The sequence below is a fragment of the Electrona antarctica genome (assembly GCF_951216825.1).
Source record: "Electrona antarctica genome assembly, chromosome: 10".
Lineage (NCBI taxonomy): Eukaryota > Metazoa > Chordata > Actinopteri > Myctophiformes > Myctophidae > Electrona > Electrona antarctica.
This window is the reverse complement of record NC_136791.1, coordinates 49959930-49972089: the sequence shown is the minus strand read 5'-3', so window position 1 is coordinate 49972089 and position 12160 is coordinate 49959930. Positions and strand designations below refer to the sequence as shown.

Here is a 12160-nt window from a genome sequence, read left to right as displayed (position 1 = left end):
TGAGGCCAGAAGATAGAGATGAAAAGATAGAAGCTTTTATTTTATTTATTATAATTTCCAGACAAACTGCAGCAGATCCCATAACTGGTCAATAGCCCCTGTGTTGCCTTACTCAGATAGCTTTGTACAGTGTGTATTGTAATAAATAAAAAAACAAAAAACATTGTATTTTACTTTGGAGAACTGCTAACGTGTACAGTATGAAAATATATGTACAGTTCAGAGCAGCTATCTCCATCTCTCTGTCTCTCTCTCTCTCTCTCTCTCTCTCCTGAGTACTTCTCTATGTGTTGTGTTCTCGTTAAGTGAGTGTGCATCACGCTGTCGTACCATTAACAATGGGACCTTTTTGTTTTATCGTGGATGTTCTTTCCTTTCCATTTTACACAAAGGCATTGTTGAACTATGACAAAACCAAATGTTCTGAATTTATTAAAAGACTAAATAAAATGCCAAAAAACGTAGAAGAGTTTGGGAGTGTCTCTGTGTCTTGTGTGTACAGTACAGGCCAGGGCTGGCCGGGTTACATGAAACTCCGGAATGCTTACCGGCCAGCGTGAGTGTAGAAATGCTCCTCGAAGTCTCTGAGCACCTGGTGCAGCCGACGCTTTTCCAGCCTGGTCGTCCTGAGGTGATCCAGTAATTCAGACCTACGGGTACGACACAGTAAGAGGAATATTCAAAGACACACATGCTTCATCTAGCCAAAATGCTAATAGAAAGAATCAAACTCCAAATATTTATTCACAGCAGCAACTTTGCTCCTGCTGTGAATAAAGATTTTTGAAGCATTTTTAAATGAGTCGAGTTGCGTGCCTCCTGGTTTTTCCACAGTAAGAGCCCGAGGCACTACTGCTGACCTTTTCAAAAGCATACCATAGTTAGTTTGGGTTTTGAGGAAGACATTATATAATTCCATTAATTTCAGTCCGGTATGAAAATCAACTTGCAGATACCTGAAACCTGTTAAAGATATTGTGCTTGTGCTTGAATGCATTCTAAGGTGTGAAATTATACAGAAATAGCCCCTGGAGAAAAGATTGATTTAGGAAGACAATTGTAATTTGGGGGGTGACCCGAGTGGTTAGGGTTCTAAATGAATACCTCGCTCAAGTCCCAAGTTTGATTCCTTTTGCTAGATGGTAGAGTAGAGATCAGCAGCTGAGCACCCCATGTTGACATTATACTGACCATGATGCTGACCATGACTGCCCATGATACTGACATGACAGTGATAACACTGACCATCACTGAACATGACTGACATGATAACTGACCATGATACTGACCACGATACTGATGTTGTACGACATATTGTAAAATTAATCAGGCTTAACACGGTAGTCAAGTTACAGGAATGCATGCCACACCTGGAGGCTTCGTGTAGTGTCTCCACAGCCACAACATGAGGCTGGAGACCTTTGACCTCCTCCAGTGGGGACACCAGCGGTGTGTTCGACACCTCATGGCAAGGCAGATGAAGAGATTCGTCAGACGACAAACACTTGGTAGGCATGGACGTGTGTGGCTGGTGTCTGGGGCTCCGCTGTCTCACAGAGTCTTCATCCGAGCCCTCCTCTTCCTCCTGAAACAGACGCACGTCATATTAACCCATTAAGACCGAGGAATCATCTGTCATTTTAGTTAAAGGAGCATTCAGTGATTTGGGTGATTTTGAAAAAAAACTCGGTCCGCCCCGGTAACAAGATGTGCACATGCACGCACTACAGTGGGGGAACACGCAACAGGCCAACAGCATGCACACCAAGGCCCGCCCCGGCTCAATCATGATTGGCGGAAGCCCCCTCTCTATCCTGATTGGATGAAGACTGGGCCACCTATAGCCAAAAACGAAACCTACGGTATTTTGAGTTTTTGATATTGATATGTTGAAGTGAAATCACTGAATATACCTTTAATATAGCGTCACAATCATTTTAACCACTTTAACCATATTTTATACTTATATTTTATTTTCTTAATCAGCAAAATTTGTGTTAACATTTTTGAGCAGTGCCTAACCGCTCTAATGACTGGCTACAGAATGAGAATACAAGTGTGCATATATCAAGATTGTATCTTGCCGTTCGGCTCTGCTATATTTGTCCCTGCTCGGCATAATTAAACAACCATCATTAATCATAAAGAGCGGTTCCCCCCCCATGGGGAACAGGAATAACAGAGCCCACCAGTGGCGCTGGTTGGCAGTGGGTGCATAACAACACCAGGAACACATACTGTACTGTATGCAGAGGAAGGAACGTAGGAACAATCCAGTCTTAGGTGAGCTTAAATACCCTGCCCAATTGGTCAGCCGATTGCCACGTCAGCGAATGACATGTGGGTCTTTCTTGCATAATACTGAATGAACCCCTCGAGTATATCTAACTCCGCAAGCTACGTATCATATATCCAATGTCAAACCCATCTACAAAAAGATGGGTGATATGAAATTCTTCATTGATACCCGGGTATTGAGTTGCTCTTCTCAATATCAAAGTTGGCTTCATAGCAAATGGGGACAACTGGACAGGAAATAGAAGAAAATAGGTGTGCTACGACGCCTCAATTTCCCCACAGGGCTCAATAAAGGTCTATCTTACCTTATTATAAGAGAGAGAACTCTCTCACACAGGACGATTCAGATTTAGTCTATCCCATACTTTTGAAATGAGTCGCAATTCGCAACGCAAACTGCTAGACCAATCAGCATCATTATGTCTTACTCACTATCGTGGTGATGACTGGCGTAGTTGTGGAAGCTAGCAGCAACAGCTGTTTGAGAAGACGGTAACGATCATACAGAGGCTTCATAAGTGTCCGCTCCTGTCTGGTGCTCTGTACACCCATGCACGCACGCACGCACGCCCACACGCGCACACGCACACACACACACACACACACACACACACACACACACACACACACACAAACACACACGCACACACACACACACACACAGGAACCACTTAGTTAAGACCACATAGTAGAGAATGGACAAAACTATCCTTCTCAACACATGAAGCCAAGTGAGCTATGACAGACAGACAGACAGGTCTGTCAGGTAAAGACAATGACCCCGGGTCTTACCGGTCGGCCATGCACACTCTCAAAGTAGAGCAAACACTTCTGCAGGCTGGTCTTCTCCAGAGCCATCTGTGAGTGGGACATCTCCTGGAGATGAGAGCATATACAGAGCTTCACTGAGAGGAAGGAAGGCAGCCACGTTGTGATTTCGAAGACATTTTGTTGCATCTGGTCTCGGGTCTCAATGATTTGACCACCTTGATGTTATCTGGCAGGCCGAGCTCTCGCCGTCTGTCCCGCATCCTGTTGTTCAGCGTGAGGACTGTATCCTCCAGGCTGGGCCTGCTGTTCATGCTCCTGTGCTGTGGCTCTGTGGCGCTCGGTAGAGCCCCCTGGTGGTCTCCACAGGGGTTGTAGTAGGAGCCCCTGTGCTCCCTGAGTGCGCTTTCTGCAGACTTTCTTATCTTCATGTCTGCAGGGGAAGAGAGACACGCGGAACTGGGAATCACGCTTCTGGTGTAAGAATATCATGATATATCCTCCTCACGTGATACTAAGGAGGTTCTTTGGGGCAAATTCATACATAAAAAGACTACTTAATCACACAACCATTTTCTTGACAAAAAGTATATTGTTTCAAATGAGAAGTGTCGAGCGACACCTTTTTCAGTTTAAAATTATTATTATATTTGTGTTGAGAAACATAAAGGGTCATGCGTAAAGTTTTAAATAAGCCTTATAGAATCACACGAGTCATCGTTTGTTTTCCTGGTCATATTTGAGCATGTACAGAAATATTTGTGTTGTTCCTTTAAGAATATGCTTTACAGTTTACACTCATACATTTGTTTGACCATGAATAAGTAAATATGCTGCTATTATTAACCACAGTGTTAACCCTGGCGTCCCTCCCTATTTTGGGCATGCCATTATTGGCGCAAATTCTCAAAAACTGCTTAGACCTATATGCTTAATATATGCACGTTGTATGACAGACAGTATTGCATCATGCATGGAAAAAATAGAAGAAACTGTATGTGTAAAAATAGCTCAATCAGCTATTTTTGTTGTACAAAAGTGTCAGGCTTAAGACGTTAAAGGGCAATACTGGTTTGAGTGTCTGTGACTATGTGTGTGTGTGTGTGTGTGTGTGTGTGTGTGTGTCTGTGTCTGTGTGTGTGTGTGTGTGTGTCTGACTGACCTTTGAGCTGCTTCCGGCTCTTGCTGAGCTCTTTCATGAGTCTGGCCACCTCTGGATGAGCCGTCTTATCATTATGTGCCGGCTAGTGATGACAACAAACAACGTTTATTACCAGGTGTAGGACATTACATCACTGCTACAACTATCTGTACCGGGTGCAGCTATTACATCACTGCTACAAACCACCCTCTGCACCGAGTGCAGGTGTTACACAATCTTGTCGACCACAATATTTCCTACTGCATTAACCCATTAGACCTGCAGTCTATGTTGTTTTACTATGTTGTTACTTTAAATCTGCTCTGAGGGCCCACTCTTTCTTCTTTTTCTCCTTCTGAAATGTACACTCTGAAGCGACATTGCCCGTTGCCCCTGTTAAGTGTTGACTTGATGCCATATGTAGTCCATCTGAAGAAAGCAAGGATTATACAGAGACATTGGAGATGGAGTCACTTGGAGGGGGCATGAGGGAGGAGGGAGGGAGGAGGGGTGAAAAAAAAATCCTGGGAATTGCACTTGTGTCCTATGTATACATAGAAATGCTGTCTATACTGTACTGCTTTTTCCAAATAAAATAAATATTGTAAAAAAATAAATCTGCTCTGAGGTAGGCTGGGGCCCAAACGCGTACTGTACGCGTTCCCAATAAATGAGAATGTATATCTGAGCCAGTCTTGCATCCTTTATTTTGGAGTGCTGCTTTGTCCACTTGATTTAAGTTATATTTATAGCTGAGCACCCACTGCCTTGACCAGGGGTTCTCAACGTTTTTGTCTGGGGACCCCCGAAATGCTTTGGCCGTGTCTCGCGAGAGACATACAGTAGACTAAAAAGAGGAAGCGCACCTGCTTTTCTTTCTTACCTATCTTGTCCTTTTACCTTTTAATCCGGGAAAGCCATTTCCAGATATAATTGTAGTGCCTGTTTGGCACTCAGCATCAAGGCTTGGATTGGGACATACTAGTGTCACGTCCAGGTACTGTTCTTGTACATCAAGATGCCTCACGTTACATCGACAGGAGATAGGCTCACTGCCCTATAGGCTATGGGCCTCATGGCTCGGGAAGGCTTACTCATTAACCTAATTGATCATAGTACAGTGTCAGACAAAAGCATCAACAGTAGCAGATCCACAAGCTTGAAACGTGGTGCAAAGCGGCGCCTTTTGAGCTTGTAAATCTGCTGCTTTTGTGCTTTTGAATTTGAATCGTGAAAAAATCATATGCTATATATAGTGTTTTTTCGGAAAGAAAATCTGTATTTCACTGTAACACTGTACTGCTAATAAAATATGTGATGTCTGTGATGTCTCTGATAATCCACTAGAGGGAGTGTTTGTCTTTTGGGTGATCTCCATCAAGCATCAGCAGCACAGCAACAGTAATCAGAACCACAGTAAACTAGAAAAAGTGCCCTTCTGGGCACAGGTCTCCACCAGGAGGATAGGAGTGTGTGGGATGTTTGGCAAAATGTTTAGGAGTAATATAAGTGTGTGTGTGTGTGTGTGTGTGTGTGTGTGTGTGTGTGTGTGTGTGTGTGTGTGTGTGTGTGTGTGTGTGTGTGTGTGTTTGGCATCGACCGAGTTAACGGTGCCGGAGATTAGCTGTTCACAGACGGACGGAACACACGGACGGACGGACACACGGACGGAGTGCAAAACATACTCTCTCCCCATGCCTTCGGCCTGGTGGAGACAATTACTGTAGTGTGAGATGACTCAGGGACATCTGATTTCCAAATGGCCCTCACATAAATATGCATGCATATGAATTATCTGCAGACATAACAAGTCTTTAGTTACGCCAATCATGCATGGAAATGGAAAAACTGGGATTATCACTAAATTATAGGGGAATGAATACTGTAATTTTGAGTATCCAACATCTATCACGATGAATGGATCGGTACGATAACGTTTCCAGCCATGGTGAGACTACATGCGGTTATCAGGTGCTGTTCGACAGATTCGAGAGAGTGTGGTACCATCAGAAACGTCAATGGATCAAATTCAAGTCCTGTACACAGGTCAACTGTCAGCTGTTTAAAAAAAATCACACCTGTGTGAAGTGAGTGGTGCAACTCCTTGTGTGTGTGTGTGTGGGGGGGGGGGGGGGGGGGGGTTCAGGAACGCACCCAGGGTGCCAGTCCGATTCCGGCGAGCCGCCGCGTGTCCGAAACGGTTGGGAAATGACAGAGTTACCGTGTGAGGGTCCCTCTACTGTACCCTCTACTGTACTGTACTGTCACTGTACTGTACTGGCACACCCAAAATCACCATATATGCAGTTAATATGTGCGTGTGTGTGTTTGGTTGCGCACAGGTGGTGAAAAACAACCATGCTGTTTTCGTCTCATACCCAGCCAGCCAGGCAGGCACCCACCCAGCCAGCTACCCAGCCACCCACACACATAAGTCCGTAAGGGAGTGGTTGCACCACTCAAAAATAGGGGTGCAACAACTCACAATGTATCACGAGATTGTAGATCAGCTATTTTCGAATAGCCAAAACATAAGTGATTAAAATCAAATTACCCCCCTCAAGGACCCTACGGGGGGGGGGGGGGGGGGGGGGGGGGACTACGGATCCCACTTGGAGAACCAGTGACACACCATGGGTGAGGGTTCTCTCACCCTGTAGTGCCTCTCCTGCTCGAAGCACTCCTCAAAGAGCCTGATTCTCTTCCTCACGCCGTGGATGTGTCTGTTGAGCACGGAGACGGACACACACTCTCTGGCTCCCTCCTGAGGCCCTGTAGGCACAGCACACCGAGCCCTGCGACGAGGAACACAACAGCAGCGGTGTAGTGTTGATTTTGACAGCAAATTTAAATGTAGTTTTAGTCATACAAAACACAAATACAACTGTAGTTCGGTAGACTCGCTGCGATTGGGGGTTGAAGTTGCATCAATGTTGCATTTTTTATTCGGTTGGTGTTCACACTGCACTTTGTCAACCACAGCAAGGAACTTTATCAATGGGTTAAATTCATAAACTAGAAAGTAAAATCTAGTGTTAAATTAAAAGTATACGTCGAGTAATAGTTAGGATATAAAGTGAGGGTAAGGAGGTTGATGCAGGGTGTGTGTGCAATAGCAAGAACTTTACCAACGTGTTTTGAAAAAGTATCGGCTAAGCCTACATACATAAATAAACCTGGTAGGTTAATAGGAGTAGCCTACTGTCTACACCAGGCGTACCCACACTTTTTTGACTTGAGAGCTACTTTCAAAATGACCGGCTCAACAAGATCTACCCATCGAAAAAATATGCTGAATATAGTTTAAATATGTACCTGAGGGGGCTTTGGAATAGCGGCAATTGCGTTCCATATATAAGACAAATGTACTTGGAATGGGAAATAGAGGGGGGCAATTGGAATCGGTAGGATTTGTTGTAGTTAATTCATAATGCTACCAATGTTTGTGCACAGCAACACTCTTGAAAACAAAATATTGCATTGTGGGCAATCAATCAAGTCACCTTAATTCAAGTGGCAGATGCCTTTTTTTTAATATACGTATATATGGCATTTCATGTGATCTACTGGTAGATCGCGATCTACCTTTTGGGCACCCCTGGTCTACACAAACAAATCTATCACTTTTATCTGAATCCAGATCAGCGGAGCCGTCAGAATTCCCGGTCCAGGTCTGTAAATCCTGTACACTGCAGTGTTTAACCTTCGGCATTTGAGATCGTGTGATCGTGTGTCCATATTGCGATAAGGGCTTCTATCTCTTTACGCTGCGAAATAGCCTAATGCCTTCTCCTTCCTCATCATGTGCCAAATACTGTACCAACTTCTTCATGCCACAATAGCACCTTCTTTGGTTCATCCCCTATATTATTTGATGTAATTGCGTTCACATCTGCGGTGATCCACCCTCTGGTGCGCTTGGAAGCAAAGTGAAACCCCCGTTTTTTTTGTTTGATCCGCACCAGAATTCGAATAAGCCTTCACACCTGTCCAAACGAAGCACACTTTCTGACAATATGCACTAGGATTATATTTAGCCTTAGTTTTAGTCATCATAGCTTAGTTTTTATTTCATACTTCGGCTATTCGAAAATAGCAGATATACAAGCCAATTGCCTGTCATTGGGTCAAGAGTTGGGTCAATGTAGCAGAGCTTATGCTTCACTATGTTGGATTGAAGTGAAGTTGGAAAGAGTGCTGGCAGTTTGGCACTGGGTGCTGATCACACCCACCAGAAGATGAAGACACCATGTTATTCCTGGTCATTGAAATGTTTTAGTTAAAGTAAATGGTGCCGACTGTGTTAATGACTATGGTTGTGACAATGTTAATTAAGGACTATGGTGTTGACTATGTTAATGACTATGGTTGTGACAATGTGACTATGTCATGTGGTCTTACATCCTGATGTGCGGTGAGCAGCAAGGCGGGGAGGGGGCGGCATCAGGGTCCAGGTGGTACCGTTGGCTGTGGCTGAGGCTGGGGCAGCGGGGCGACAGGACGGGGCAGTCAGCCATGGAGATGTGCAGCAAGAGGGGGCTGTTGTAAGGGCCAGGGCTGGAGCCGGGGCTGGATCCGGAGTTAGGGCTGGAGCCAGAGTTAGGGCTGGGTCCAGTTACAGTGCCTGGTGGGCTATCCTGAGTCTTGGCTCCTGCATTCCCATCCAACTGAAACACAGCAGTCTGCCTCACTGGAGTGGACGCTGATGGATATAGAGAAATGGAGAATGAAAGAGGGAAAGAGAGAGAGAGAGATGGGGGGGGGGGGGGGTTTAATGTTTTTTTTTTTGCGGCTTTCGCCTTTATATATATATATATTTTATAGAGGGACAGACAGTAGGCTGACAGGAAATGGGGGAGAGAGATGGGGGAGTGACATGCAGTAAAGGCCGCCGGGATTGGGAGTCGAACCCGCGGCACACTGCCAGACTCGGACTATACCGGCCAAGGTGCCTGGACCGTTGAGCCACGGCCCAGGCCGAGAGATAGATGGTTTATTATGCAATAAATCATTGCGATCATAAGAATTATATCTTGGAGTCGCTTATATTTAAAAGGTGTAACTGAATTTGATTGATCTCTTTGATCAATCAAATTCAGGAGGGAAGGAACATGGGAGAAGAAAAAAGAGTGATGGATAAAGGTGAGAAAAATAGGAAGAGAGGAACATATATAAAATACATACTGTACAATGACAAATACATTAACAGAATTCCTAAAAACTATTCTTGAATTTGGTGGTTAAGTCAACATTGTTAGAGTGAATTGGATGGTTTGTGTTTGTGGTTAATGAAGAGGACTGCTGAAACGGTTCTTAAAGGGACAGTTCACAATTGTTTTAACTTAAAGGAGCATTCAGTGATTTGGGTGATTTGGAAAACCACCCCGGTAACAAAAACTGTGCACATGCACGCTCTACAGTGGGGGGAAGTGCAACAGGCCAACAGCATGTGCACCAAGGCTCGATCATGATTGGAGGAAGGCCCCTCTCATCCTGATTGGATGAAGGCTTTGCCACCCGCCACCAAAACTGAAACTAGGGTTTTTTGACCCCAGGGGCTCACTGGGGACAGGGAGGAACTCCTTATATGGTCAGCACACTCTATAGTAGGGAGGATTATCCAAAAAAAATAAAAAAACAAGTGGTATTTGAATGAAGTGAAATCACTGAATATGCCTTTAAGTTGTATGAAATACTTGCCATGGTTGCAACTGTATTAATTGATTGCCCGAGTCCCGTGGTGGGAGTTCTGCTCTGGTTTTGGTGAAATATTAATTTCGTTGCGGTCATTTTGTGGGGGGCACAGGGGGCAACGCATTAAAAGTAAATAAATTCACAAAACTCTTTGTATTCTTTGCATTTGTATTGTTGACCTATTTCTACCATATAGTGCAACTTTCATTCAATTTGGACACCTCTATCACACGGAACTATGTGTTTTGTGTCCATATCACTACGTCCAAAAAAAGGTTCCATGTGAATGATGTGATAGGTGTCAAATTTGAACGAAAGTTGCGCTAATATTTTAGAAATAGGTCAACAATACAAATGACGCTAGTTTTGTGGAATAATTTACTTTTAATGCGTGGACCAGGTGCCCCCCACAAAATGACCGGAACTACATAATATTCACCAAAACCAGAGCAGAACTCCCACCACAGGACTCGGGCAATCAATGAATACAGTAGCAACCACTATATTAATGTATTATGTATATTAAAGTATTCAATAGATCCCGTGATCTTTTGTGGCCAGATGTAAATAATACAAAAATAAATTGCAAAAAAAAATACATATTTAGCCCCATGTTCGAATGCCCCCGCCCCCTGTCAAAAATAGCTAAAAATCGCTAAAACGAAAGAAAGCAGCAAATGAAACAACATTTAAGGTCCCTGCACACAGAGCGCGTTTTCCAGATTTTTAGCAGCGTTTCTCCATCGGTTTTCCAAAAAACGCGTCCAGTGTGCAACCACCTTCACGCTCATCTTTTACTTTAACAACCTATCCTAAAACATGAACCTTGGTTGAAAAAAACTAAAGTTGTCCTTTAAGTTAAAAAAATTGTGAACTATCCCTTTAAGCTCTGAGACAGATAGAAAAGGGTAAAAGCACAGTGGCTGCATAGTTAAAAAGCCCATGCTCTGCTTTACTGTGCCATGATGCAGCATTCACTGTGTGGGCAGAGATGCTCCAATTACATTGTATCTTGGTGCATAATTGCTACTTAACTCCCCCCAAAAAGGCAAGGCCAGCTCTGGGAAAACGATACAGCTCACGATGCATGCTAAACTAGTTTTGACTCATTGTGTACTGAGTACTGTATGTACAGTACATGGACATCTGAGAAAGAATAAATACATTGTGAATGTATGAACTATTTAGAGTTATCACTGAAAATTACATGACAAAATGTCTAGTAAAGTGTAGGACACTAGGACCTGTAGGATATCCTGGCACGGTTAGAGTTACACAAATGGGTTGTATTGTAGGAGTACAGAAACTGAATAGAGATGAAGTACTTGGAACTTTGGAAGACAATACTAGCCTTTTTGCAGAGCCATGTCGTACAAATGAAAGAAGCAAGGAGGTAAAGAAGCTTAACCCATTCTGGGCGGGAACCCCTTTTGGTGTTTTAAACATTATTATTTCAATTATTTAGCTATTGAAAAATAGCAGATCTACAAGCTCATAGCGCGCCACCGAGTGGCGCGCTACGAGCTTGTAGGTCTGCTATTTTTGAATATCTTTCAGAGCCAACGTTTTTAACTCAAATCTTTGCATATCATTTTTGGAGTCCTTCACTGAAATATTGAGCACCACTGATACAGAAACATGAGGTATTTCAGAAAACGTATTAGTAAATTTAGAATTTAGAAGACTTTCTCCTACCAGGGCCAGGCGGTGATAAGTTGACTGTATCCCGGCCCTGCTGTGGAGGTGCTGCTGGTGGAGAGCAGGTGAGCAGCAGGGACGGGGACAGAGGCAGGCTCAGGTCTCCAGCGAGGAGAGGCTGCCTTCGGGCGGGTTGCTGTTCCACGTCCTGGAGGTCAGCTGGTGGCGGTGGCGAGTCCAGTTCAGCCTCCAGGGCCTGCAACTTGAGGGAGGGGCTCTGGAAACAGAAGCAAAACATGGCTTCAGGATCAGCCGTCACAACAACGGAGAGTTGTTGTGCTTCGCTGGGAGGGCTGTAGGGTCGTCGATGTCTCGCGTTTTGCTGATTAAATCTGCAGGGAACTTTGGCTGCGAGGAGACACGGTGGGTGAGGTCAGGTGAGCAATTGCGTCTTTTGGGGGTGTCAAGAGGGGGTAGAAGTTCTCAGAAAAGTTTCCCCATTCGCAAAGAGATGCAAATACTTCAGCATACAAATCTATCAATCAGTTACAGCAGACATCGCAAAAGGTCTTCATAACCGTAGGGTAGGGCCTACACTAAGTAAATGCAAAGTTGACCCTA

General features: G+C 44.2%; 1 protein-coding gene across 1 annotated transcript in view; it reads right to left on the bottom strand.

The window, feature by feature from the left end:
- Positions 1-12160, bottom strand: part of LOC306930635 (protein FAM13A-like) — a 39626-nt gene that overhangs the window by 1022 nt on the left and 26444 nt on the right. The window contains 9 exon segments of the mRNA XM_079511699.1: positions 549-650; positions 1371-1585; positions 2731-2838; positions 3091-3174; positions 3285-3499; positions 4229-4310; positions 6861-7002; positions 8609-8909; positions 11597-11816. Coding sequence (XP_079367825.1) covers positions 549-650; positions 1371-1585; positions 2731-2838; positions 3091-3174; positions 3285-3499; positions 4229-4310; positions 6861-7002; positions 8609-8909; positions 11597-11816 — 1469 coding nt within the window.